General features: G+C 54.5%; 9 protein-coding genes across 9 annotated transcripts; 4 read left to right on the top strand and 5 right to left on the bottom strand.

Annotated features, from left to right (window-relative positions):
* Positions 1 to 403: 403 nt before the first annotated feature.
* BDP81DRAFT_388959 (uncharacterized protein) lies at positions 404 to 1,376 on the bottom strand (the record flags this gene model as incomplete). Its single annotated transcript, XM_060587198.1, has 2 exons — positions 404 to 1,162; positions 1,323 to 1,376. 2 exons carry the CDS (start codon positions 1,374 to 1,376, stop codon positions 404 to 406), a joined length of 813 nt encoding a protein of 270 aa, XP_060452165.1.
* A 1,105-nt stretch (positions 1,377 to 2,481) lies between these two features.
* BDP81DRAFT_444709 (2-methylcitrate dehydratase) lies at positions 2,482 to 4,323 on the bottom strand (the record flags this gene model as incomplete). The annotated part of the gene is made up of 3 exons (XM_060591869.1): positions 2,482 to 3,101; positions 3,151 to 3,928; positions 4,054 to 4,323. 3 exons carry the CDS (start codon positions 4,321 to 4,323, stop codon positions 2,482 to 2,484), a joined length of 1,668 nt encoding a protein of 555 aa, XP_060452164.1.
* A 2,101-nt stretch (positions 4,324 to 6,424) lies between these two features.
* Positions 6,425 to 7,625, top strand: BDP81DRAFT_388957 (RNA polymerase II transcription elongation factor-domain-containing protein; the record flags this gene model as incomplete). The annotated part of the gene is made up of 2 exons (XM_060587197.1): positions 6,425 to 6,575; positions 6,664 to 7,625. 2 exons carry the CDS (start codon positions 6,425 to 6,427, stop codon positions 7,623 to 7,625), a joined length of 1,113 nt encoding a protein of 370 aa, XP_060452163.1.
* A 955-nt stretch (positions 7,626 to 8,580) lies between these two features.
* Positions 8,581 to 11,553, bottom strand: BDP81DRAFT_306475 (ribonucleases P/MRP protein subunit POP1-domain-containing protein; the record flags this gene model as incomplete). Its single annotated transcript, XM_060583278.1, has 1 exon — positions 8,581 to 11,553. One exon carries the CDS (start codon positions 11,551 to 11,553, stop codon positions 8,581 to 8,583), a length of 2,973 nt encoding a protein of 990 aa, XP_060452162.1.
* Positions 11,554 to 12,329: 776 nt separating this feature from the next.
* BDP81DRAFT_487422 (GNAT domain-containing protein) lies at positions 12,330 to 13,236 on the top strand (the record flags this gene model as incomplete). The annotated part of the gene is made up of 2 exons (XM_060595220.1): positions 12,330 to 12,439; positions 12,528 to 13,236. 2 exons carry the CDS (start codon positions 12,330 to 12,332, stop codon positions 13,054 to 13,056), a joined length of 639 nt encoding a protein of 212 aa, XP_060452161.1. The 3' UTR covers positions 13,057 to 13,236.
* Positions 13,237 to 13,400: 164 nt separating this feature from the next.
* BDP81DRAFT_388955 (polygalacturonase) lies at positions 13,401 to 14,971 on the bottom strand (the record flags this gene model as incomplete). Its single annotated transcript, XM_060587196.1, has 4 exons — positions 13,401 to 13,532; positions 13,601 to 13,702; positions 13,775 to 14,284; positions 14,396 to 14,971. The coding sequence occupies 4 exons, from the start codon at positions 14,969 to 14,971 to the stop codon at positions 13,401 to 13,403; spliced, it is 1,320 nt and encodes a 439-aa protein (XP_060452160.1).
* Positions 14,972 to 17,034: 2,063 nt separating this feature from the next.
* On the top strand, positions 17,035 to 18,842 carry BDP81DRAFT_338303 (pectinesterase). The gene is made up of 2 exons (XM_060585988.1): positions 17,035 to 18,202; positions 18,286 to 18,842. Exons 1-2 carry the CDS (start codon positions 17,395 to 17,397, stop codon positions 18,696 to 18,698), a joined length of 1,221 nt encoding a protein of 406 aa, XP_060452159.1. The 5' UTR covers positions 17,035 to 17,394; the 3' UTR covers positions 18,699 to 18,842.
* Positions 18,843 to 19,090: 248 nt separating this feature from the next.
* Positions 19,091 to 21,322, bottom strand: BDP81DRAFT_306051 (C-5 cytosine-specific DNA methylase; the record flags this gene model as incomplete). Its single annotated transcript, XM_060583236.1, has 1 exon — positions 19,091 to 21,322. The coding sequence occupies one exon, from the start codon at positions 21,320 to 21,322 to the stop codon at positions 19,091 to 19,093; it is 2,232 nt and encodes a 743-aa protein (XP_060452158.1).
* Positions 21,323 to 23,494: 2,172 nt separating this feature from the next.
* BDP81DRAFT_306949 (DNA glycosylase) lies at positions 23,495 to 24,961 on the top strand (the record flags this gene model as incomplete). The annotated part of the gene is made up of 2 exons (XM_060583318.1): positions 23,495 to 23,812; positions 23,927 to 24,961. The coding sequence occupies 2 exons, from the start codon at positions 23,495 to 23,497 to the stop codon at positions 24,959 to 24,961; spliced, it is 1,353 nt and encodes a 450-aa protein (XP_060452157.1).
* Positions 24,962 to 25,891: the final 930 nt, after the last annotated feature.

Genomic DNA, 25,891 nt, shown 5'->3' with positions numbered 1-25,891 from the left:
ATGTAAAGTGATCTCAATATACGAAATGCCTTGTAAATTCAGATAAACGCCTAGACCCATGACCAATTAGCGGGAGGAAAGGGGGGGAAAAGAATGAGCGTGTCCTTATGTGCCAGTCTTTCCCATGCAGCAACAAACCGATCCAAAAGCAACTTCAGCCGAGCTCCCCTTGGCGGGGCTTTCCGGACTGGGGCTTTCCCGAGGGGGAGTTGAGATATACACCCAAACCCCCAGCAAATAACAAAAAGAGGGGAAAAGGCAATCTAGCCCTTTACTTCCTCCCAGCAATGTTCACTCTCGAGCGGAAAGAAAACCTTTCCGTCTAGATTCGTCAGCCATGGAATGCGTGCCATAGCAAAACCATCGCCATATTTTCCCAGCACCTCACCGTCAAACAAAACGTTTAGAAGATGCTGTTAACAATGTTGGAACCAATAGTGGCACCAGCACCAAAAATAGCAGCGTTACCAAGCTTCTTTCCAAACTTCTTGCCCATCTCGGACCCCTTGCCGCCGCCCTCCTTACCCCCCGTGCTCTGGTCCGCAACAGCCTGAGGCGGCGCGTCGGCGTTATACGGGTTCTGCTGGGGCGGCGGGCCCTGGGGCTGGGCGTACTGCGGCTGGGGAGCCCACTGCGGCTGCTGGGCCGCATACTGAGGCTGGGCGGGAGCCGGAGCAGGGACGGGGGCGAAGGCGCCCTTGGCCATGTCCTGCTCGACGAGGACGTACGTCTTGGGGAAGATGCCTTCCTGGCCGGTGCGGAGGTTCCGGCCCATCCACCAGTCGGCGTTCATGTACTCGTGGATGGCGATGCGGTCGTCCCGCTCGAACGCCACGTCGCGGGCGTCGGCGCCGGCGTAGCGGTACAGCGCGCGGGCGTGCGCCAGGACGGGCTTCTCATTTGTGCGGGCGGGGAGGGAAGGGGGTCCGGTCTGGTTATAGGAGGGAGGCGCCGGGGAAGCGGACGGGTTGACGTTCAGGGCGGCCATGGCGGCGGTCGGGGGCGGGGAGGTAGGGTTGTTGTGCTGGACGGGGGTCGCGGCGGCGTTGGGAGCGGCGCGGGATGCGGCGCCGTGGAGGGGGGTCTCGGCGGGGAGGGTGGCGTGCATGCTGTCGTAGGCATCTTCGGAGATGACGCCCTTTTCGAGGAGGTTCTCGAGTTCCTGGAGGAAATGGTAGGTTAGACGAAAGTGTTTCTGCGGTTTCCGTGGGATTGCGGATCGAGTCGGGTATCGAGAGATTTGTGGTGGAAAGTGGCCAGGATCGACCGATGTCTTCCGCGGACTCTCGATAGCCTCGGAAAGTTGTCGGGGAGTGACTTACGTTCTTGATGGTGCGCAGCGACCGATTGGTCTCAATGATGGTTTGTCTGTCCATGGTGCCTGTTGTGAGACTAACCCCACTTGAATCTAGATAGATCGGTTATCAAAGGTGTTGCTCGAGGAGTGTGTAGTGGAAGTCGAGTGTTGTCGTCGGTATTAAGGTGAGTAGAGCAAAAGGCTTCTGGTGAGTCGAAAAGCAAGAGGGTATCAGGTAGTTCAGACGTTGGAAAAATCGAAGGAGGCGAGGTTGTTTCCAGAACAAACAGATGCGGTCGGAGTGAAGTAAAGGTCCGAACAGGAGATCAATACGGACTAAAGTGGCGCTCTCGGTGGAGGGCCAAGTGGGAGGTACAGACTGTACGCCGTAGAAGTATCCGTAGGCAGGCTGTAGCACGGTATCCGTAAGTACCCAAGGTGAGTGGCAGTGCGGCTTAGGTAACACGCCATGCATTTCGATTCCCTTACCTTTTGGTGGTCCCTGTGGTTCTGTGGTTCTGTGGTTCCCCAATGATACTCTGGAAAACGAAAAGTGTCTGGCCTGTGAAACGCAAAACAATGCCGTGACCCGAGCTAGCCGTTTCTCTTGTCTCCTCGTCTCCGTTTCCACCGTTTCCAGGAGAAACATCCACTGAACAGAATCCACCGGGGGTGCAAGTCGCCCAGACTTCAGCTCAGGGAACGGGGCTTGGCGATCATCAGTCATCTATCAAGACTTTGGGTGCTTGAGTTTACGGTGAAGCCAATCATCCCCTAAAGAGGTTTCGGGGAGGCTGTGCCCGCCAAACCTGGCCGTGCCTGGGTAGCACTTGTCCGAGTCGGGAGGGAGCCGTGGGAGCTTTCTTGCAGGGGCGGACTCGTCAGCGACAAGCCATTAGCGCGTGGCCAGTCGGGTGTCCAACAATACTCGTATCGCCTACAACTTTCATATCCACGGTTCCATACGCATATCTTCATCCTCTTTACAGACAACCGCCCAGATGCATTGACCGACGACTCGTCGTAGACGGTGCCGAGACACGAGGACCACAACCCCTTACACCAGAGATGGACCTCTCCTGAGCGCCACAATACTATTTGTCAGATTTCCATATCTAAATCCTGTAGAAACATAACATCTATAGTATCCAATCTTTTCCTAAACTTCATTTATGCGCCACCGCCTAGACGAACTTGCTGTCCTTGGCAACATACAGATCGACATACTCATCCACAGGAGTGGCCTCCAACTTCTTGGGGTCCAGGCCAAGGTCAACAAGCTGCTTGACTCTGCCGGCATCGAAGTGGGGCTCCAAGTGCCTCTTGTACTTCTTGAGGATCTCGGGCTTGGCCTCCTCTCTTCTCAGGCGGTGACCGAGAGGTGCCTCGACGACAACCTCTTCGAGCACCGTGCCGTCGTTCAACTCGACAGTCAGGGCATTGGAGATGGTTCGGAGGGCGGGGTCGTGGTAGTCCTTGGTGAACTGGGGGTCCTCGACGCACTTGAACTTCTGGCGCAGGGACTCAACGAGAGGGGAGGTCGCGGCCTCGCTGCCGTCGACGTAGTCGGTAGCCTCGAGACGGCCGAAGACGAGCATGGTCGCGGCCATGTACTGGATGCAGTGGTCACGGTCGGCAAAGTTGTCCATGGGCTTGAACTGCTTGTCGATGATGCGGATACAGGCCTCATGCGTGCGGCAGGTGACGCCCTTGATGTCGGCCGCCGACTTGCCCATCTCCTTGAGCTGCTGGTGAATCTTGGAGGATGCCTCGACGGCGGTCTGGGAATGGAACTCGGCTTTTTCTGGTCAGTTGACATGCTCGAATTGCGGAAATCACCAAAAACCACTTACCAGGGTAGGAGACCTTGAAGAGAACGTTCTCCATGACGTAGCTGCCGTACGGACGCTGGAACTCGAACTTTTTGCCCTTGAAAAGAACATCGTAGAAACCCCAGACGGGAGCAGACAAGACGGTAGGGACGCCCTGCTCGCCCTTCATGACCTTGAGGGCCAGGTTGACGGCGCGCTGGCAGGCATCACCGGCAGCCCACGACTTGCGGGACATGGTGTTGGGAGAGTGACGGTAAGTGCGCAAGCTCTGGCCGTCGACCCAGGCCTGGGTGACGGCGTCGGCAATCTGCTTCTCGTTGAGGCCGAGCATCTTGGAGACAACAGCAGTGCTGGCGACCTTGACGAGGACAACGTGGTCCAGACCGACCTTGTTGTAGGAGTTCAGAAGAGCCAGGCAGCCCTGAATCTCGTGGGCCTTGATCATACCCTCAAGAACATCGCGGATGGTGAACTGCTTGCCGCCAGCAATGTTACCACCAGCCTTGTTGGTACGTGTGATCCAGTCGGTCACGGCCAGGATGGCGCCCAGGTTGTCAGAAGGGTGTCCCCACTCGGCGGCGAGCCAGCAGTCGTTGTAATCGAGCCAGCGGATCATGGCACCGATGTTAAAGGCAGCATTCACGGGGTCGAGCTGGAAGTCGGTACCAGGGACCTTGGGGCCATTGGGGACAACAGTGCCAGGGACAATGGGACCCAGGAGCTTACTGCACTCCTTGAAGCGTAGGCCCTCAAGACCACAGCCCAGAGTGTCCAGGAAGACCCATCGTGCCGTGTCGAACTATTGTCACGAAAGCGGCGGTTAGCGGCGGTGATCTGGTTGTGACGCGGGGTAAAACTCAGGCGGGTCTTGCCCGAACAGCAGCGGGAAGAGGGAGATGGCAAGAGGCAGAAAAAGATACTCACAGCAAGCTCGGAATCGACGTTGTAGCTTTGGACGTAGTTGGCAATGTCCTTGATCTCAGGATCGTATTCTCTTGCTTCGGCCATGGCTGGTGCGGCGCTCTGTCTCGCAGATGCGGTGGTGAAGTTGTGGGATTGTCGAGGTGCGGAGCGGGCGGCAAAGTTAGTGGAGGCGAGGCCGGCGCGGAGAGGAGTGGCTAGGCGGACACTTCGCGATTGGAGACGCAATGATCGGGAAGCTGTCCTGAGACCTCGGTTGACCGCCGCAGACATGACCGCGAGGAGGTGTATGCAGGGCAATTGATTGGGAGAGGAGTGGTGAGATGTGGATGGCCTTGAGGGGGATATAAGGTATCAATGATATTTGTGTATCGTCACAGTCTCAATGCCTTGTGTTCTCTCTCCTACTTGGTCACTCGAATCAGGAGGAACGAGAGTTTAGGAAAAGAAGGAGAAATTTACAAAGCAGTGTTTTCTACGCCGTAGCAACTGGAGCTTGTCTCGCTCAAGTGGAAGGGAGGCAGGGTAGGTACGGAGTACTGCCGCTCGTTGCCGAAGCTTGTGTGGCTGTTTGATCCGAGGTTGTCTGCGCTTACCCCTGGCGGGCCATGATGGCATTTGAGAGCCACAGGGCCTGAATACTCCTCTCTAGCCTGGGGCAGCGGCGGGGGAATGGGGAGCTTTGACATGAACCTGGACGAGGTTGGGGCGGGCCTTGGGGAGGAGTAATATGGAGAACCCCGGCCAGCACCTTTTGATTTCCCCGCCGCTGTTCATCGAGGTGACCTGGAATGTACGCGAATATGGCCATGATGTATCAATCAATCTTCAATCAATTGACGAACCAAATGCCTTCGAGAGTTGCACAGCGCCCTGAGCTATCAAGGCAATCTCAGTGATGCCGAGTGAGATTGACAGAGGGACGCCAATGCCCCAAAGTGGTACAGTGTACACACAGAGGGGCATGTCAACCGAGCCGTGCAAAACCCGGATGTCTCCTCGGCTAGTGGCGGGCTCTAGATAAGGACGAAGTCAATCTTATCACAAAATCTGGGGCTCCCGCGGATGACGGGGTACTTATTCGTCGTCCCTCATCACCTTCCAGCTTGTCACTGGCAGCTCCGTAGTCGCAGTGAGTGTGCAGTGAGACATGACGGCTGTGTAAACGGAAAATTTGAAATGCTGAGGAAGTGCATTCCAAGAATAGGTGTGCATTGGGAATAGCAATGCTTCATACTAGCCTATACGAACAACATACGGTTGTCTCCCTTCAGAGCTGGAACATAAGGCACTTCTTCATACTGTCTTGAGGTAGTGACGTTCAAAGTTGGGTATCTGCGGCGCAAGAGAAGACGATTTTCTTCGAAAATGAGAGTTCACGATGGCCTTATTTAGATCGTATTGCAGCACATTCTTGGATATCCAAATACCTTACTCTGTAAGGTAGGCTTACGCAGAAGTACGCTACCAGCACTGTAGTTCCTCAAACGGATGAGTAAGCCAAACTTCAATCTGCACGGCTAGATATTGACATTCGTGCACACCTTGTTCCTCCCAAAGGCTATTCTTGTCACAAATCAGTAGCACAACCGCAAATGAAGGATTCTGTCTCCCCTAGATGTTGACCGCATCCTGATCTTATCCGTACCTAAATCCTCGGAAGTATTCAGTGTTATCGCCGCCACTGATTCAGGCGTCCAAGCGTCAGCCTATCCAACAGGCAGACTAAGGTACGGAGGACAGTCACCAGCGCTGACCTGAGAATTACCCGTGGACCTGCAAATTGAATCGAGGCAATGGAACTGAGTTAATAAGCGACGAGTGACCAGATCCTGAGGTGTAATTTATTCCCGTTGTGCTGTCTGCTTTACAACTCTCACACAAACATCAACGACAGAAGTCTTTCTCTTTTGACAACCCCGATCTCCACCTCAAATCGCATCAGCTTTCCCGAATCCCATCACCCTTTTATCCGCCTAATTCATACTTGTCGTCCATCATTCGTCCCTGGGCTTATGTCCTGCATCCACCACCCTGGTCAACGTGCATTTTTAGCAGTGCAACCCACCTGCGGTCTCGGCCTTTCTGCCTGAAGAGCTGCAACATCAGCGCACCTCGCCCTCCACGGAACAATTCTAAAGTTGCAGGCGACTCGTAGCGGAACCGCAGCGGCAGCACAGCGCAAAGGGACCGGCCCCAGTTCCCGCCTCTCTAAGGTAATCATCCCGTCTCCCCCCTACGAGGTCCACTCTCCCCACTTCCCTTCAACGATCATCGGTTTACGCAGTACGCGGTACCCAGTACCGTCTTCCCTCCCTCCACTTCACTTTTCTCACCTCACTCCCATCACTCCCTCTTTTCGACAGGCGCCACAATGTCGGCTCTTCGTCCAAATCACAGGGAAAAGGCCCTTCCCAAGAACCTGAATGGCCTCATCGATCCGACAAAGACGGGAAAATACCCCGTCATCCTGAGCGACACTCTCCTCGGCCGCACCCAGAAGGAGGTCTTCACCTCTGTACGATGTACGTAACGTTCCCACCAGACTCCATGATTGAACCACGATGCCGATGCCGGGACTGACACCTTCGCCTTCGCGCCTCCTCACTGCAGACAATCACAAACCAGAACTAGCCTCCGAACCCGCGACTGCCAGATTAAAACCCGAGACTCCTGGCAGCAAGTCCAGCTTCGACCTCTCCTTTCCCGACGGCAACAATGGCATGTACGGCTACGCCGGTACTCGTACCATGGACGATAACCAGTACGTCCTCTATTTCGACCCCAACAGGAAAGCCTTTATCCTCGACAAGGTCGATTCCACATTCCACATGAACGTTACCCGCACCCCGACCAACAACAACCCCGAGACCTTGCGCCAGCAGTTCGAGCAGCTCGACACCTCCATAACCGCGACTCCCGAGGTTCGCAAACCTGCCGCCGCCGAACCCAAGGACAAGGATAAATCCCCCGCGAAACCAGCCTCCAAAGCCACCGGCCCCAAGCGGCCCTCGGCCAGCAGCAACAAGAAAGCCCGTCCCCCGCCGCCGCCCAAGAACATCACCCTCGCCCTGCCGACCAACGACGCGCCGCCACCCGCGCCCAAGGCCGCATCACCGCCCAAGAAGAAGGCCAAGGCGCCCGCGGGCTCGGACGAGGAGGACGATGACGATGACGACGACTTTGGCTTGACGATAGAGTACCCCGACGAGCAAAAGAACAAGAGGGCCGACTTCTCGCCCGCTTTCGCACCCAATATCCAGGTTCGCAGCTTCTCCGACTTTTTGCGCGATTCCGAGGCCGACGACGCCGACGGCGAGTCGGATCTGGAAGAGCGCGATTTCGCAAACTTTAACCTGCCGAGCCCGATGAACGGCCAGCAGCGGCAACAGCAGCACCACAATCACCACGACCAGGATGAGGATGCCGAGGGTGAGGTGGAGCAGATGGATGTCGACTCGGAGCCCGACTTTGAGGACGCGTTGGAAGACGATTTGGAGGCGGAGCTGGAGAAGGAGCTCGAGGCCGCGAATAGCGGCGATGCCGAGGAGAGTGAGGTCAGCGAGGAAGATTAAGGCGCCACTGTCCTGGCCCTTTGCTCTTTCTCTTGAGGGCCCTATGTTTGCAAAGCTCCTCAAACCCTGTTAAGGTGCTGCGGGTCACTGGAAGCAGTAAGGCCTTATCGCGCGTGTTTGGAAAGACAAAATCACCCCATCGGAAGTGGCACGTTTCGCCCTTGAGGGAGATGTAATGACGGCGTTTTTATTTTATTTTTTTACAGCAGGAACCAAAAAGGCGTCACTGTCATTTTGTTGGCTTTCTTTTGCCCCGTCATTACGGAAGATCCCAGAGCGGATATACCAAACCAGATAGGATATCTCTCGCAGCTAGATGCGTATTGCTGTTTTTTGTTTATTTCCAGCACAAGGGCTGGACAGTCACACACAGTAAGGACAGAATAACCCTCGTCAAAACAGTCGAGTCTTCACCTGACGTCACGTTACACCCATCTCTCTGTCATGGCGATAGCGATATCTAAAAGATGTCTTGCTTCAGTTTGGCACAGTGGGAATCTGGTAACTAACTCCCGTAAACCTGCCTACTCTACCTTGGACCCCTTGCCAGGAAGTGATTTCACACAACACGAGCCATGCCCTAGACCAGGACTCAGACGAGAAGAGAAGGCTTTCTCGGGGTAGAGGGGATGGGGGGCGTGCAATGTGACTCGGGTCTCGAATTACTACTGGAGATATTCACTCCCGTTCATCGGACGACTGTCTTTCTTCTATCCTGAGGACAGCCTACCTTATTCTCTTGTGACTGGCTTGTCTTATATCAACGACCCTCTGTTTGGGGGCCGATATCTCCTTTTCTACCTCGAATCCCCCCTCCTCGACAGACACTCTCCTCGAACCATGCTTCTATCCAGCTTTTGACTGGCAAGTATTCAGACCTTTACACGATCTACAACAAAGGAAAAAAACGCATAATACGGTTTCGCAGAAGTTGTGCGTCTTGGAGTAAATCCTTTCAAGCAACCTCCCACCGCGCAATCCACCCAACGCTCTCCCCAGCATTCCGCATAATACACAACGTCCCCTCCCTCCCACCAGCACCACCGTCCCTCATCGCCTCAGCAGCCTTCTCGGCTGATAAACACCCAATCGCCGTCCCCCGTCCCTCAGCGAGACAATACGACCCCGTCGTCACGAACCCGAGCAGGTCTTTTTCGTCGGGGACGAGAGGGTGGTGCCCGTTCATGTCCGTCTGGTTCGGTTTTGCGGGCAGGAGCAGCGATGATGACGACGCGGCGTCTCCTATGGACCCTACGGGTGAGGCGAGGAGTTTTTGGGCGAGAATTTGCTTTTGGGTTGCGAGGGGGAGGTTGGCTTGCTGTTGATGGTGTTTTGCTCTTCCGTTCTTCTTGGTCGTGCCGGGGAATATGGGGATGGTGGCGAGCCATTGGGCGCGGAGGTTAGGGGGTAGACTGCTGCTGCCGCCTTGGACGGATGTCGTCGGCGGCGACGGCGGGGGAGGTACCGTTGCGGGGACTTCGGCGGAGGAGTTTGGGTCGGTGGGCGCGGGGCGCGAGGGTAGGCGGTAGATTCTTGCGCAGGCGGTGACGACGCCGCGGTTGAGGATGGATAGCTTGACGTTGATGACGGATCTCGGCGGTAATGGAGATGTTGTCGCTAACGATGGCGAAGATGTGTGTGCCTTGAAGGCGTCCTTGCGGATATGCTGGAGCGTCTTGAGGAACTCTGCCTCGGACGCATCATCTCCAGCAGCGGCTTCCGTCTCCTTTGCTGGAGAAGGCTTATCAACGTCCATCTCATCCGCATCCGTCGCAGCAGCAGCGCTCCTATCCTCCTCCTCTTCTCGCCCCTTGGTCGTCGTCGTCTCCTCCCGGAACAAAAACTCCACATCGCACGCCCACCCACAACCAACCTCCCCCTTCCGTCCGGCACCCAGATCCAACGACGCCCACGCGACCCGCTTACTCTTAGGCCGCCGCTCCCAGCTCGCCTTGCGCAGGCGTCGCTGCTCCACCTCCCACGCGGCACCGGCATCGGTGCCGAGGAAATCAAACGGGAAACACGGCGCGCCCCGCTCGAACGCGACCTGGCGGATCTGATCCAGCCCGGAGAAGCGCGGGTTGCCGCCCGAGCTGAGGGGGAAGTGGACCAGGCTGTGCCAGAGGGGCTGGATGCACCGCCAGGGCGCCAGGAGCGTCCAGTTCCCTTGGGCGTTGTTCTTGTTGTTGTTGTTGTTGTTGTTTGCGGCCGCCAGCGCGCGTGATGCTACTAGTATCACGGGGATCGGTGGATCGGCGTCCGAGACGCTTAGGTCTGTGCCGGGACGTCTTGCGCCTTTGCGTCTGTCGATGGACTTTTGCGAGGGAAGTCTCGTGGCCGAAGCCCGCGCGTCTCTGTGGAAGAGGGCGTGGGGCTTCAGGTTTGTTTCTGCCGGCCAGTTTGCGAGTAGGTCGAGAGATCTGTTTTGCTCTTCTTCGTCGTCGGGGTCGAGCTGCGCGACTTTTCTTGGCGGGTATCGAAGGCGAGGGTCCATGATGGAGAAACCCAACGTGGCGTTGAGGGGAAGTGACGCGGGACTCATGAGGCTGGTCAGGCCGTTGAAGATGTCTGCGTGCTGTTCTCTGGATCCTTCTGCGGTGTGATATGAGTGTAGGATGCCTAGGAGGGCCTCGGTTGATGCAGGGCCGGTGAGCTCGATGCCGCCAATCTCGAAGCGCAGATCTTCGATGTACATCCTGGGATTCTGCATCTTCACAAGCCGAAGAAGCTCGTTGAACACCTCGAGAAACGCGGACGGATGAACCCTCACAAAGACCTGTCGCTGGACCTTGACCGTCTGCGCCCCGTCTCCATCCTCAGTAACCGGCTCAGGATTCCAGAGAATCATAGCCGGGCACACCTCCCGCCTCTCCCCGCCTCCTCCTCCCCTGACCTCCCTGCTCAAGAACCCGCTCCAGTGCCGCGTGCCCTCCCTCCACGTCCTGCCTCTCTCATTCCAACAACCTTCCTGCACGACGCCGAGCCGGCGCAGGACCTGCTCCACGCCCTTGGCCGATCCGTAGAGCCCAATCGTGCTCACGTAGCTCGTGTCCCAGACGACGGCGCCCCTGTCGCCGTGTGACCGGTGCGTCGCCCGGTACGTCTTCTCGTTGGGCGTCAGGGGTACCGCGAACCGCCAGAGCGGGTTGGCGGGCTCCGTCATGCGCGCCCGCTTGGCGTGCCAGAGGTGCGTCGGCAGCCACGTCTTGTTGATCTGCCGTTTCCTGAATTTGGACTTGCGCTGCGGCGGGTCGTTGAGCTGGTTCCGGCGGATCTTGGGCCGCGGCGGCCTCGTCGTGACTGTGACTGCGCCTTTGCTAGGTCCGTCGCCCGCCTCGCCCGTCGTCGTCGTCGTCGTCTCCTCCTCGCCGTCCTTTGCTTTAGCTTTCGCAGCCTTCATCGCCCTCCTCCTCTTCTTCTCCGCAAGCATCCCCAACCTCTTGGCCGTCTCCGCCCTGATCCGCGCCCTCGTCGTCTTGGGCTTCCTCCGCTTCGAGAGCACCACGGGGGTATTATCCTCCGCCATCTCCTTCAGCGCGCGCCTGCGCAGCCTCTTGGGCACCCTTTTCGCATTGTGGCTCGCCGTCCGCCGCCTCAACCCGCGGGGCACCTGTTGGAACGCCCGGCTCGTGGCCTCGGCCTTGGTGTGTCGCATGCTCTCCTCGAGCGCCCGGATCTCGAATTCGCGCGCGTTCAAAAAGGACTGGAGGTCGAGCTCGCCGTCGCGGAGGGCCGCGTCCGAGGACTGCGCTGCGATTTCGCGGTCGTTGCGGATCTTGACGCGCTTTTGCGCCCATCCTCCTCCACCGCCGCCACCGCCGCCACCGCCCGCACCGTTGTTCCCGCCATTGTCGCCCGAGGATCCCTGTTTTCGTTTGTTGGCGAAGGCGGACTTTAGGGGTTTCGAGTTAGGACCTGCTGCCGACATTGCTGGACATGGTGCGTGTGCAATGACGTGGGATGTGGCTGTGGTGTTGTCGCGTTGAAGTGACTCTCTTGAGATTGGAAAGTTTCGAGGTTCGAAAAATGTCTTATCTTATCGGAGAAGCTCTACGGGTGCCCCCGAGGGTGAGCGGACGAAAATGAGGGGCGCGCAACGTGGGGTCTGGAGCAGCGACGTTCACTAACCAGTCACTCATCAAGGTCCTTTTTCACATTGTCTTTTATCTCATCAGCCCAAGCTGGGAAAATAATCTGAGCAGGTTTCTGTGAGTAGAACTTTCTGGTCTTTCAAGTCCGTAGCCATACAGGAAGCTCCATCTCTTTTGCAATGATTGCATGGCACTTAGAGCATTTGCTCATATTGTGTCCGTTCACTAACACCTTCCATTCCGTTTCTCAACATCAATCTAATTGAGTGGCCATTGTAGACACAACTAGCACCCGTATTAAGCCAACATCTGATGAAACAGAAAGACACTATTGGCGTTCAGTTTTCTGGAAGCTGAGAGCTAAAAGCTGGGCGTTATTACAGAAGTCCTTGAATGAGCTCAGTCTTACACCACTCATGGACTTAGCCAGGGAATAGTGACTCACTGGAACGGGCGACTTTTAAGACCAAGCCGAACCAGGATCGAGAACTACTCACAATCTTTCCAATCAATACCATGAAGAACGTTGAACACAATTTGTTCTACTCTCATACCTCACTTCTCATTTCGCATCATATCTCGATAGCAATATTAGACTCGCCAAAATCCTAAAATGTGTACAAAAGCACCCTTTCCAATCTTCTGGCTAGAGCCCTTGGACCTAAAAAAGCATCTCCAAGGCTTCCACGAACTATCATCCGACGAAAAAGCGGCTCTCTGGAGGTAAGATCACTGATCCTAATTCTACTGCTCCCCCTTCATCCACACACATCGCTCACCCCATTTCCCCCCCCCCCCCCCCCCCACACAGCACCCAGCTACACACAACTACCCTCGAAGCTTCCAAAGAACGCATGGTGAAAGCTCTCACGAGCGACCCCTGGCACCTCAGCTGTGCTATAACTGTCCAAGACTACGCCACAAAAGAGACCAGTATGATTGGCATCATCAGAACGACAAGGGCGTCAGCGTGGGGGCTATCGATAGGCTACAAGCTGAGGTCCGATTGCTGGGGCAAAGGGTACGCCACACGCGCGATCAGGGCATTTTTGGAGATGTACTGGAGCCGGAGCAGGGTGGCTCCGAGGGAGGAGGTATTCGTCCCCGTAGGTACCAAAGAAGTAGAGAACGGGATGAACGGGTGTGACGTCGAGATTACGCACCTCATTGCGCAGGTGGACCCGGAGAACGTGGGCAGCATGAAAGTCTCTGAGAAGTGCGGCGGGAGACTTGTCGCCGTCGAAAAGGAGTGCGTCAAGGTGTGGCGGTTTGGTGAGATGAGAGATATGGCTGTGTGGAGGTTTGATAAACCTTTTGACGGACATGTTGAGTCAATTTGATGGTTGATTAATATCCCGTCGGCTTCTTTAGTGGGAGTTCTGGCGGGAGGGAGATTTGAACGCTGAAATATGGTATAGGAAGGACTTTTGTGTTTAACGAGGTGAGCTTCTCTTTGGCCATCACTCGACTTTTGAGCCTTCAAATTCTATAGACATGAGAGATACGAGGCTATAGTATGTATGTGTATGAGATCCACGTTCTCCCCTCAAGTAAAATTTTGGACGGGGTTTACATAAAAAGAATACCCGGGGAAAGTTTCCCTTTTCAATACAAGAAGGTAAAGTTCGAATTTACAGGATAAGATTTAAAAAGAAATCACAGGTCCAGCGGGGACTCGGAACTCCTAGCTCTTGGTCACCTTGGTGACGCAGTTGATGTCGAGAAGGCCAGTGTCCAAGTTAATGCAGAGCCACTGGGCTTTGCTGCCGCTCGGGGCCTTGACGTTGATCTTGGAGGCATTGATGTTGACACATTTCTGGTTCCGCATGTCAGCAAAGTTACGTATCGACAGCGTAAGAGAGTAGGAAGAAAGAGAAAACTTACGGCGGGGCTGCTGCAGACAAGGGATCCGACGCGGGGGTCGTACTTGGAGGAGGCGGTGCCGTCAAAGTTCTTGAAGTAGATGTCGCTGATGGTCATGTTGGACTAGAGCAGATGGTGTTAATACTCCAATTCTCCCATCTTCCTTAATCATGGGACCTGCTGGGAGAAACTTACAGGGTACTGGTTGCAGAGAGTCTGGTTCTTCTGGCCGTAGCACTGATCAATCGTAATAGCATTGTCATTGTTGTCGTTGTGGAAGGTATCGTAGGTGACGTTCTTGACGTATCCCGAACCGCCGCCGCCAGAGAGGTTGGGCTGGAAGGGGGTATCCATGCCAGGCCAGACCTTGATGCGGGCGCCGTCCGAGGCGTTGGACATGCTCGTGTTGTAGACGTAGAGGTTCTCGACGACGTCGAACGTGCCGACGTACTGGCCGAGGGAGCCGACGGAGATGCCGTGGGAACCGTTGCAGACGAGGTTCTGGACGACAATGTTTGTCGAGTTGGGCTTGAAGGAGACGCAGTCGTCGCCGTTGTTGATGACGCAGTTTTGGATGACGACGCCGTCGGAGCGGTAAATGTCCCAACCGTCGGTGTTTTTGGCCGGGTTGGAGGAGGTGGAGCCGACCTGGATGTCTATGTCGGAAATGAGGACGTCGGTGCTGTTTGCGATGAGGTTGAACCACTGTTTGGGAGTTTTTTTTGTTAGTGTGTGGGTTTTTCATGTGTGGTGGATGAGTTTCATGTGATGTTGATGAAGGTGAGATTGAGTTGAGTGAGCGAGCGTTAGTCCTACCTGAGGCGAGTTGACCATCTTCAAGCCGGTAATAGAGCCGCCGTGAAGACCATCAGTGACGAACAGAATAGGTCTCTCAAGCGTGGCATTCGACGCGAACCGGTCCCACCACTTCTGGCCGTTGCCGTTGAGCGTACCGACGCCATTACCATAGATGTTGACATCCTTGCCGCCAAACCTCCACATGGAGGAAGAGATCTGGAAGGTGTACTTGTAGGTGAGGGGCAGCCAGTGGTCAATGTCATCGCAAAAGTTGACGGTGCCCGTGATGGCAACATCCACGGCATTCAAGAAAGTGAGGTCGAGCGGGTTGCAGATGTTGTACGTGGAGTCGAGGACGACGGTGCCGCCGTTGTTGCACGACTTGAAGGCCTGGAGGATGGCGGCCGAGTCGTCGCTGCCGTTGGTGCCGGCCTTGACGGCGCAGGTCTTTGTCCTCGGGGCCGAGGCGGGGAAGGGGCGGCCCGGGTGGAAGGGGGCGGCTTTGATGTCTGGGCGGCCTGCGGCGGCGGCGGCGTGGGTGAGAGGGACCAGGGCGGCGGCGAGGAGACCGCCGAGCAGGGTTGGAGCGACCATGGTGAACTAACTGAATTGAACAAGCAAGTGTAAAAGAATGTAACGGCGGTCAGGATTGATTCTGATGCGCCAAGGACGATTGGGGGTAGTTTGCCAAGCGATTGGAGAAGCTGTACAAAGTCATTGCAAAACTGCTGCGCTGTAAAAGGGCTGGGAAAGTATTTATATCAGATCTTCCGGGTGAGTGTTGGAGGCGAGCTTTCGGAGAGGGGATATGCGCCGATGCGGAGCAGGGGGGGGGGGAAGCTTCTCGTCGTTGGAAGGATATCCACCATGAATGACACGGCGATAGCTCGATTAGGGGTGACTACTGTAGGTGAAGCAGGGGCACAAGGGAAGGGGTCTACCGGCTCTAGCAAAGGGAGAGATTGGAGAAAGAGCACATGGCATGGGACCATGGGCTGCAATTTTTCCGTCCATATGAAGGGGTTCAAGGAAGAACGGCGAGGGCACATGGAGATGGGATGAACGGACGAGACGGCAAAGCTTCGCCGTCACTATTGCTCGGAGACTTACGACGGGCACATAGCACTAACCACGAGGGGACAAGGCGAGCGGCTATTCGTCTGATCATCTGGGTGCGGAGTGAGATGAAACGGCCAACAAAGTCAAGCTTTTTGTGTTTTATATGGCGAAACTAGGGACATGCTGGTGTAAGACATCATGTGGTGATCTCCGTCGTTCCCGGGAAAAGCTTAGCAGGAGGACATCTGGCAGGAGATGATGATCATGTTGGTGCGTTGGGTGAGTTTGTACATGGAGTCCTGGGCGAGCGTCTCAGGGGAAATAATGTTTCTTTTGAAGGAGATGATGATCATGTTGGTGCGTTGGGTGAGTTTGTACATGGAGTCCTGGACGAGCGTCTCAGGGGAAATAATGTTTTCTTTTTGAAGGAGATGGAGGCTGAGAGAACTTACATGCGCCGGTGGGAGTGTAATACTAAAGTGAGAGTGAGCACTGAGAATGAGTGTGAGTGTGAGAATGAGAGGAACGGGAATTGGAGACGGGCAGAAAAAGTCGACGGAAAAGAGAAATAGTGGGGCGAGAATAAGGTTTTCCGAGTGCCCATTGGGCAATTCCGGGTTTATCAATTACAGTGCGGGCTAGCGCTAATTAAGGGCCAACAGAGGGGCATCTCTCGCGAACTCTCACTGATTGGTGCCCCTGAAGGCGTGCAGCGCAGTCGCTGCAGCGAGGTGGACTTTTTGCTGGATTTATTGAGGATTTGAGGTGGAACAGCGACTAGGGTTACCCCACGTACCCGGTGTGGGGGAGCTCGCAGGCCAAGCCGGTTGGCTTGCGCCCATGCCGCGTTTCCGAAGGCTTGGTCTTGCTTGGTTTCTGCTTGATTTCCGGCCCTCCTTCATAACTTCGCATTTCCCAAAGGTTGTTAACGACACCGTTGATATTGCAGGCTACGCTAGCTCGTGGCTTGTGGCTAGTGTGAGTGCCCTGCAAGGCCCTGCAAGGCCCTGCACGACGTGGTTCGTGGAATCTGCCAGCTGCAGTTCTTCCATCTGCACGACTGCAGCAGCCCTGCAGAGCCCCAAAAGTTGGGGATTCGACCTCCTCATTTTCCCCAACTGTTGGCCTTGGCACCTACCGCATTACCATGTGCTCATCATGTTCGTCCCATTGCCACGCCTCTTCTTCCCCACGGGACACAATCTTCCTTTGACACGTCTGCCGACGATGAGATTTCCGGGGTAACAACTCCGTCTTCTACCCCGCGCGTACAACCCGGGGGAGAGAGAGACCAAGAGAGAGGGAGAGTCGTAAGCTGAGCTGATGGATGTACTTCGTACCTTTGACAGATGAGCGAGGGCCGCAAAGTGCGAGCTATGCGAGAATTTCGCTTTTCTCCTGGAGGGGGCCAATATGGTATACTTTGGCGCTGCCACTGCAAGTGCCACATATGTCTCCACCCGCAATACGCGCACTTGAGCATTCCATTTGTGCGTGTGTGCTCTTTTTAAGTGTGTACTTGTGTAGCTGACGACCGTTGGATTCTATTACTGCGAGACTTGAACCCGGGACAGGGGGCGTGCCCGGAAAACCTGCTCCCGCCCCCAACTCGCAAGCTGTCGAGGAGATTGTGACAAGCCTCGGGTAATATGGGCAAGGGGAAGCTTAAGGTACCTCTCAGGTACGGTAGCACTGGCTACCTAGTCGAGGGTAGGTAGCAATGGGACGGACGGGAAGGATATATAGCATCCCCATCCAGGTCATCGGGTCTCTTTGTTCAGTTTGTTCAGAAGAACACCAACTCAAGTTGACACCACACTCTTTTGTGCTTGTATATACCTCCCGGCCCGGCTCGTACGGGTCTCTCCTCCCTCCCCTGTTTCTCTAGTCCCCTCCTCTCTTCACTTTTACGACTAACGTAACTTTGTAAGTGAGAGAAAACCAGGACAGACTTCAAAATGAAGGCATCCATCCTCCTCTCCGGAGCCCTCGTCTCCCTCGCCGCGGCCGCGATCCCCTCAGGCCCGGCAAAGACCTACGCAGCATGCCAAAAGAAAACCGACAACTCCTTCGAAGGCTGCCCCCCAGACACACTCTTCGTCTCCAAAACCTCCAAACACGCAAACTTCACAACCATCCAAGACGCCATCGCCTCCCTCCCCCACGACACAACAGCCCACACAATCCTCATCGCGCCGGGCATCTACATAGAACAACTCAACGTAACCCGCCCGGGCCCCCTAACCCTCCTCGGCATGACCGACTCCCCCAGCAGCGGACTCTCGTATTCTTCCGTGGGCAACGCCACGGCAGGCAACGCCCAAAACGAAGTCCAGGTCCTCTTCAACGCGACGAACCACAACGTCCGCTTCCCAGACAACGCCTACACCAGCGTCCTCTCCGTCGGGCCCACGCTCAACGCCACCCTCGCCGGATCCGGACCCACGGGCTTCCCCGTGCCGGCCGACACCCCCTTCGGGTGCGCCGACTTCCGCGCGTACAATATCGACTTCCGCAACGACGAGTACCCGTACTCCAACGGCCCCGCGCACGCCGTCGGTGTGAGCAGGGCGAATGCCGGGTTCTACTCGTGCGGTTTGTACGGATGGCAGGATACGCTGTACGTTGGGAAGTTGGGCAACGCGTACTTTTACGATAATGTGATTGCCGGCCAGACGGATTTCTTGTACGGGTTCGGAACGGCGTATATTGAAAAGTCGACGCTGTCGCTGAGGAACTGCGGTGGTGGTATCACTGCTTGGAAGGGTACGTTCCACTCAATCTCACCAGACCCCGTGCTTCACCCCCCCCCTCGATCGAATGATGTGACTAACACGCACCCCAAACAGGAACAAACACAACCTTTGAAAACAAGTACGGCGTCTACATCTCAGACTCCCAAGTCCTCGCCGCCAACGCCTCCGTCGCGCCCACCATCCGCGGCGCCTGCGCCCTCGGCCGCCCCTGGAACGCGCAGCACCGCTCCATCTTCATGCAGTCCTTCTTTGACGCCTCCGTCAAGCCCCAGGGCTACATTGAGTGGCAGGCGACGGACCCGCGCTTCAACAACTACACGTTCATGGCCGTGTACGACGACCGCGGACCCGGCTGGACGCCTGAGCAGATGAAGGCGAGCAATGTCACGATTGTGCTGGACGACAAGGGCGCGGCGCCGTATAGGGAGCCCAAGGATGTGTTTCAGAAGCCCGAGGGGGAGTTTGGGTTTGTGAGCTGGGTTGATCAGAGTGTGTTGAGGGCGTGAGGTGGTGTTGTTCGTTTCTGGTGGTGAAGAAGGATGGTTAGGGGGTATGTTGGAGTCAGTAAGGAATAAGAGCTGAGCAAATGAGGATTAATCTCAGAACTAGACTACAACAGAGAAGAAAAAAAAGCAACTCCCTTCCTCTCATGTCGTTTCCCATTCGTCCAGTGCAGAGATCCGTTCTCATGGTTTTGGAAATTCGTGCCATCAAGCCCGTGTCTGTTAGTCTCTGAGAGAAACCAATGTTCAACACCGCCCGCCTCCCCTGTTCCTTTTCCTTGTCCTGTAACTATCGTGCAACATCGTCATTCCAGTCGTAAAATCGTAGCAAGCCCGCAAACCATCCACACACAATATAATCTTTCGCCCCAAGTGAGAGTGAGACGCCTACTCCTTCAATCAATCACGATAGGCGCGTCCTTCGCCCCAAACTGGACCGGCTCCGGCGAGGGACCAAGCGACATCGTCCTCGATCGGCACCGGTACCGGTAGTACGACAGCGGCGTGTCGGGGGTATCCGAGATCCTGGGCGCCTCGGGCACATCAGCCATCTCGATATCGGAGTCCCCGTAGAACTTGATTTCGGTCTGATCATCCTCATCATCCTCGTCGAGCATCATGGCGTTGTTCTCGGAGTCTCCCTGGGTACCCAAGGGCGATGGCGACATCGCGATCGGAGCAGGGACACGGCGCGGCGCGGGGGCAGGCGCCTCGGTCAGGAATACCACTTCTCTTCCGCCGACGCTGCGTCTCGCTTCTCGAGCCGTGAGGAGGCCGTCTTCTGCCAGAAGCCAGTTCTTTAAATGCTCGTAGAGAGGTCGCACCACACAGGCAGGGAAAGCATTCCCGATTTGCTTCTTCAGGGCAGACTTCGGCGCCTCGGCGAAGTGGTGCCAAAAAGGGAAACCTTGTAGATTGGCAAACTCACGAACCGTGTACGCTCTGGTGTTTGACCAGTGCATGTTTTGACCTCCGGAGCAGGTGACACATCTCTTCAGGATTTGATCGGGGTCGGAGACGACAGAACCGGCAGGCAAGGTGTTCCTGATCTCATTCTCCGGGTTGTGAAAGGTAGAGTCGTCCCTGATGTTTTCGAGGGCTTCCTTGATGGTCACGTACTTCAACAGACCACCGGCTCCCGTCTCGGAGTGAGTTGCTCTGGGGAAAGGAGGTAACGTCTCCCCGGGGCAGGCGCCAATCATTATCAGTCTCTTCCGGACTTGAGGAAGACCCCAGGTCTGGAGATGGACTACCTTCCAGGTGACAGAGTACCCAAACTCGGTGAATCCTCCGACAAGAGAGTTGAAGAATGGGGCGTATGCCGATTGCATGATGCCGAAAGTCTGTTCCAGAGTGAAGACACGGGGTCGGATCTTTTCAACCAGGCTCCTGCATGCGAAAAGGGAGGCAATGTTGGCCTCGTCGTTCTGGCCGGCAACCGTGTGGGCTGGTGACCAGGTCTGGCATGGTGGCGATAGGTGTAGGATATCGACCCTCATTGGGACATCCTTCTGAGAAAGAATGAACTCATCCACCGTCATCTCAAACAGATTGGTGTCGGGGAAGTTCAGGCGATAGGTATTGCACGCCCTATCCCAGGAATCGACGGCGTATTCAATTTTCACGCCGGCCCGCTCGGCGCCTCTCGAGAAACCGCCGGCGCCGCAGAACGAGTCAAAGACTGTGTACTTCTGCTTCTCGGCAGGTTGTCCAAGCACCTGGGGTCGCGCCTCCGGATTATGCGCGCCTCCACGGATCGTCAAGCCTCTCCAGTCAGATCTCAGCTGGTCCTCGGAGACCTTGAAATCTTCGCGCTTCACTTCCTCGGCTCTGACACGCTCCAGTGTCCAGTGATGAGCTTTGCCTATCCTCTTCTCTTGAGCGTGTCGGTAGTGAACGAAGTATTTCCACCGGCACACTAGCGGACCTTCCTTCTCAACTGCTTCTACGTTGACGAAGGCTTTCGGATCGTAGCGATGGTGCGGGTAGAGGGCGTTTGTCATATGGAGGCTTCGGGGAGGTCCGACAATTGCTGAGATAGGCACTTCGATGACCGCCTGCTCGTTGATTGCTCTGTCGTCGGTTTCATCCAGCTCGTAGACGATGGCCACCTCATTCAACTTTCTTGGCAGCTTCGCCATGAGTGACCGAACTCTCACGATGGGCAAGCCGCTGATAGTGATCTTGCTTGTAGCCATGTTCTCGGTAATGGTTTCAACCAAGAGGAATTGTGGGTCCAATGCTGATTTGCGGCATTGGGCAGGATCGAGCTCATACAGTCTCTTGAGCCTGATGGTGGTTTTGCCAATCTTTATGCTCTCGTGTTGACGCTCGGGGTCTTTGGCGCGAGGGACTTGACGACGCTTTCGAGGAACTCGGACGACTGGGTCATCGTCGACCGTAAGGTCAATCAGGCCCTCGAGCGCCTGGGCAGCGATGTCCTCTTCTTTCAGTTCCACCACATCGAAATCACTGTTGACGGTGATGATCGAGTTTCTCCTGCCTTGAGGGCGGTATGCGTTGACCCTGCGCTGCCATTCGTTTGTGGTTGAATCCTCAAAAGTATGATCATCGTCGACAAGAATAGCAGCGGAGGGGCTACTGCCTGAGCACACAGCGGTAGCCATTGCTGGAAGGTTTGACGACTGGCTCTTTCGTCAGCTGGAGGTGCAGTAGAAAGTGAGGGAAGTTACTCACGAGGTCACTTCTTGCCTGCGTTGGTGATGTGTAGGTCTCAGACAGGAATGAAGCGTTTCCAGGAGATGATGAAATGTGTAAGAGAAGGAGTCGGTCTTCGAGTCCGTTGAGCTGTTGGTCTCAGCTTGAATGATCCTGGTGAGACTACTCTTCTCTTGACTATAGTTGACCTGTTTGTTGAGCCTTGCCTGCCGATTGTTGATGCTAGACCAGGTCTGGTCGCTCGAATCTCAGTCGCGCCTCTCGGGATGTTACCGAAACGAAAGGTCGAGGAGCTTCAGTGGAAGAGTTGAAAGTGGTAAAAGCCCACGGGGCGTCAGTTTCTCAGCTTTGAGAAGAGGAAGTCGAGTAAGTGGGTTTGAGGGGTGGAAGTTGCCCTCTAGGCAAGAAGTAGGGCTTCGACCTTCCTAGTAGAAGACACGGTAGAGAAGAATGGGGGGAATTTGAGGGCTGAGAAGCTTTTGACACGAATCGAACTTGTGAAGAAGATCTGGATCTTCTAGATCATTGATGGACTGCGTGATATTGATTGGGAAGGTCACTGTTATGAGGTACTTCCTCGTCTCTATTTAGACTACCCCGAGTTGCTCTCGCCCTCAATTCTCATCGCTATACGTCATACCTTGACTTGGGAGCAGGGCAGAACAACAGGTGTGAAGTCCTCCAAGTCAAATATCACACATTTCAATGTTACCTCAAGGTCCAAAGCTAATCTTGAGCCCTAAGATTAGCAGGGTAAAAGGCATGTCACATTATAATGCCTTGAGCCCCCACCATCGTCTTCTTGATAAAGTGTGTCACATTTCTCTCAGTGAATCGGATATCAACAAATAGCTTATAGTGACTCAAACTGTCTTTCAAGTCTTTTTTTGCATGTCTTGAGTCTTCCTTGCGGGCCTTGGCTCCTTTCACTAACGATCACCATGAACGCTCAAGGTGGTTCTGGAGGCCCTTTCTACACCATCTTCTATGTCTTCCTTTGACACTCGAATGCTGCTAGACTGACGCGGTAACTTTTGTCTATCTCAGAAAAGATTTACTGAGATTCATTGGGCGGTAGTAATACTGTCGGTAAATACCAAATTGACAGGCAGGGGACGAGAGATAATAGGTACACACGTCCACTGGCACTTTCCTAGGTAGCTTGAAGTCCTTCCTTCCCACAATCAACTTACAACCCCACCGGGCTACTGTCTACCTAGGTACCTTAGGTAGGTATCAGTCCGCCCCTTTACCTTAGATAAGGTACTAGGTACGTATTTAGGATTAGGTAGAAGACCTCGCTTATTCCATCCGTGATACACAGCCGTGATTCACGCTTTCAACCAACTTCATCCCAACCTCGCCCCTCAAAGCGATTCACGACAATCCCCTCACTTTCTATATATATATCAACCCGAAGAAACGTCTCCACAAACCAAATGCATGGCATCTCAAAGACATTTGGAACATCAACCACAATCCTCGCTATTACGTTCCTATCCGCCACACATTCCCCTCTCCTCTTGCTGTAAAGGAGGGCACATTGCATTCACACTATTTTACTTCAATCAATCAAGACCTACCAGTCTCCTTGAACTCTTAATCTTTTACAATCTTTGAAGTCTTGACCTCCTGACCTCTTGTCGTTATGCAAACTCGAAGTGCTACCAGGCGAGCTGCCCAGAAACTTCTTCTACCTCCAGTAGAAGCAGGAACGTCCAAACCGTCTCTTAGTAAGTGTGCCTCCTTGAGAGTGTTTAGCTCTAATAGACAAAGCAGAAATACGTTCAGCAGTAGATGATAGATCGATCTGTTCACTGGTAGATAAAAGAACAGTCCAATTGCCAGTTGATGCAGGCCCGATCCCATTGCCAATCGATGCAAGAGCAATTCAATTCCCTATGGACGCAGAAGCGATCCAATTGCCTTTTCACCAAGGAACGATCTGTCCGCCAGTAGATAAAGGGGCGTTCCAACAAACTTCTACCAAAAATACCGCCCCAAAGAGTCTTCCAGAGCCAGCAGACCAAGAAAACGTGCGTTCACCAGAAGAAGGGGGAACGTTTAAGCTGACTTCTATCAAGCACACTGCCAACAAGACACATCCAGTGGGCACAAGAATGTCCCAACCGACTGCTACTGGAGTGAAGAGACACGCTGATGACAATGACCGAGATGGTGGCCATCCACTATCATACAAGCGCCTGAAAGACGCAACCAAGAACATATCACCTATCCAAGAGATCGGGGCAGATCTTCCCCATGGCTTAGGGACTCACATCCCCAACCTGGAGGTCGCCAATAGAAATGACTACTCATCGCCAAACAGCTGCTCTGAAGACTTTGCGCTGAAGAGACAGAGTATGACTGCAGAAGACCTCGAGAAGGCTTCCAAGAGGTACCGGCGGTCAAAGAAGTCGACAAAAAACAACACGGATGTGATGGAGGCAGACGGAGAGGCGGTTGATCCAGCAGAAACCGAGTCAGATTCAGAGTCAGAGTCGGACTCAGTTGGAGACACGGATTCGGAGGCTGATCAGAAGGCCCCCAAGGACTACGGACTGATGCCAGGAGAGACGCCGTACCGAGACTGGCCTGGACCTAGTGCAAGGGAGTGTCAGGTCGTCCATGACATCCTCGCTCAGGAATATAAGCAGAGAGAGCAGAGTGAAGAGCCTGCAAAGCGCAAGGCACTCAACTTTATCCAACCAGCCAAGATACCGCCAGCTTCCGCTAGCGTCGCTGGATGTGGAGAAGTGCCATGCTTGGTTGATGCTATGATAAGAACAATCATCAGCCAGTCTGTCACTCGAGAAAGCGCCGACAAGGTTATAGAGAATATCATCAAGCTGGTTGGTATGCTTGACGAGAACGGATCTGGTTCAACGAGCATTAATTGGAATGCTCTTCGACATGCACCGGAAGATGCAGTGCTGGAGGCCTTCCGACCGGGTGGACTTGGTCCCACAAAGTACAAGGCTATCAAGGCTTGCCTGAAAACAATTCGCAAAGATAACAAGAAGAGGGCCAAGACTTACCTGGAAGACAACGAAACGGGGAAAACAGCAGAATTGGGACGAGACCAGAAGGATCACCAGCTGAGCAAGATCAATGCGGGCATACTGACACTGGATCACATCCGAGTCATGGAGCCACATGAAGCAATGCTGGAACTCGTCAAGTACCCCCAGGTCGCAGTGAAGACTGCTTCTTGTCTTCTTCTCTTCAACTTACAGATGCCCAGTTTTGCGGTTGATACCCATGTGCATCGGATGACCAGATGGTTGGGATGGGCCCCAATGAAGGCGAACCACAACGACACGTATATGCACTGCGACTTTCGAGTACCCGACCACCTTAAGTACGGACTTCATCAGCTGTTCATTGAGCATGGAGGAAACTGTTTCCGCTGCCAAGGGAACACCGTGGAAGGAACTGAGAAGTGGCACAGTACTGTCTGTCCACTCGAGCACCTTCTGACCCGTGTCAAGAAACAAAGCCAGGCGAAGGTGAAGAACAAGAGTGTGGGAGATTCAGGAACCCTTGATGAGTGGGTACAAGTTACCAAACCTGAAGCCAGTGGATGAGCGGCGGACTAGACAAACCCATCGTCTAGCCCGAGGGTAGAGACCATGGGGTCCTTGGGACCAAGGAAGAACGTTACATCGATTCTACGCGACTGGATCTATCCTCGAGATGAAGCATCCGTAAAGGATACACGACAACAAAATATCATTGTCTAGGGGAGAAATCTGGAGATCTGTCATCGACTTCGGGTTCTGATTCTCACTTACAGCATGATCTGATGAGTCCACGAAGTTAGGAGGGTATTTGGGCGGTATCTTTATTTGGGAAATTTGATTGCGGGTCGGTGGGAGTCAAATAAGTCGAGCAAAACATTTTCGCCAATTGGCGGGGAGCAGCATAGATTTGAAACCATCATAGAGATTCCTTTAGTGTCATTAATACTTCGAAATTTCTACTATGCCACACATTCCTGTTTCTTTTGCACTGACTTGAGCCCGAGAGAGCTTCTTGCTGTTTGGGACAACTTTTTCAATAAGGCATACCCATACGAGTGATACAGGTGACGGCTAAATGCTCCAGAGGTGGTTGAGTGGACGAGAGAGTCCAGTCGTGGATATCCAGTCATCTCGGTCTTTCGTGTTACATTGCTGGCACAAAGCTGGACGGAAATCAGTGCGATCCAAGGAAGCCGGAACAGATATTTCTCTTTCAGAAGTCGGCACCCTTAGTGGTTCGTTAAATTCATTGATCTCTGACATGGAAGCATCATCATATGCCAAATTGAAGTCATTCATGGTGTTGTTGAAGAATGCAGGGTCCAAAAGACCGTCAAGGCCCTGAGCTGTTGGATGCATGGAGGTGGGATTTAAGGTATGGTCTGTGCACACACCGTGAAAGCCTCCTTGTTCCTGTGCCACAGCATTGTCAAAGTTAGCCACTGCACAAACTCAAGTACTCCGCCAGCCTGCCACACGCCACCATCAATGAGG

Source organism: Colletotrichum phormii, assembly GCF_030913505.1.
Source record: "Colletotrichum phormii strain CBS 102054 chromosome Unknown BDP81scaffold_1, whole genome shotgun sequence".
Taxonomy (NCBI): Eukaryota; Fungi; Ascomycota; class Sordariomycetes; order Glomerellales; family Glomerellaceae; genus Colletotrichum; species Colletotrichum phormii.
This window is presented reverse-complemented; position numbering and strand designations above follow the sequence as displayed.

Excerpts from the sequence above, each read along its gene's own strand:
- BDP81DRAFT_338303 (XM_060585988.1), top strand. The coding sequence starts at position 17,395 with ATGAAGGCATCCATCCTCCTCTCCGGAGCCCTCGTCTCCCTCGCCGCG. Across the intron at positions 18,203-18,285 it reads TGGTATCACTGCTTGGAAGG|GAACAAACACAACCTTTGAA; the intron begins GTACGTTCCACT and ends CACCCCAAACAG.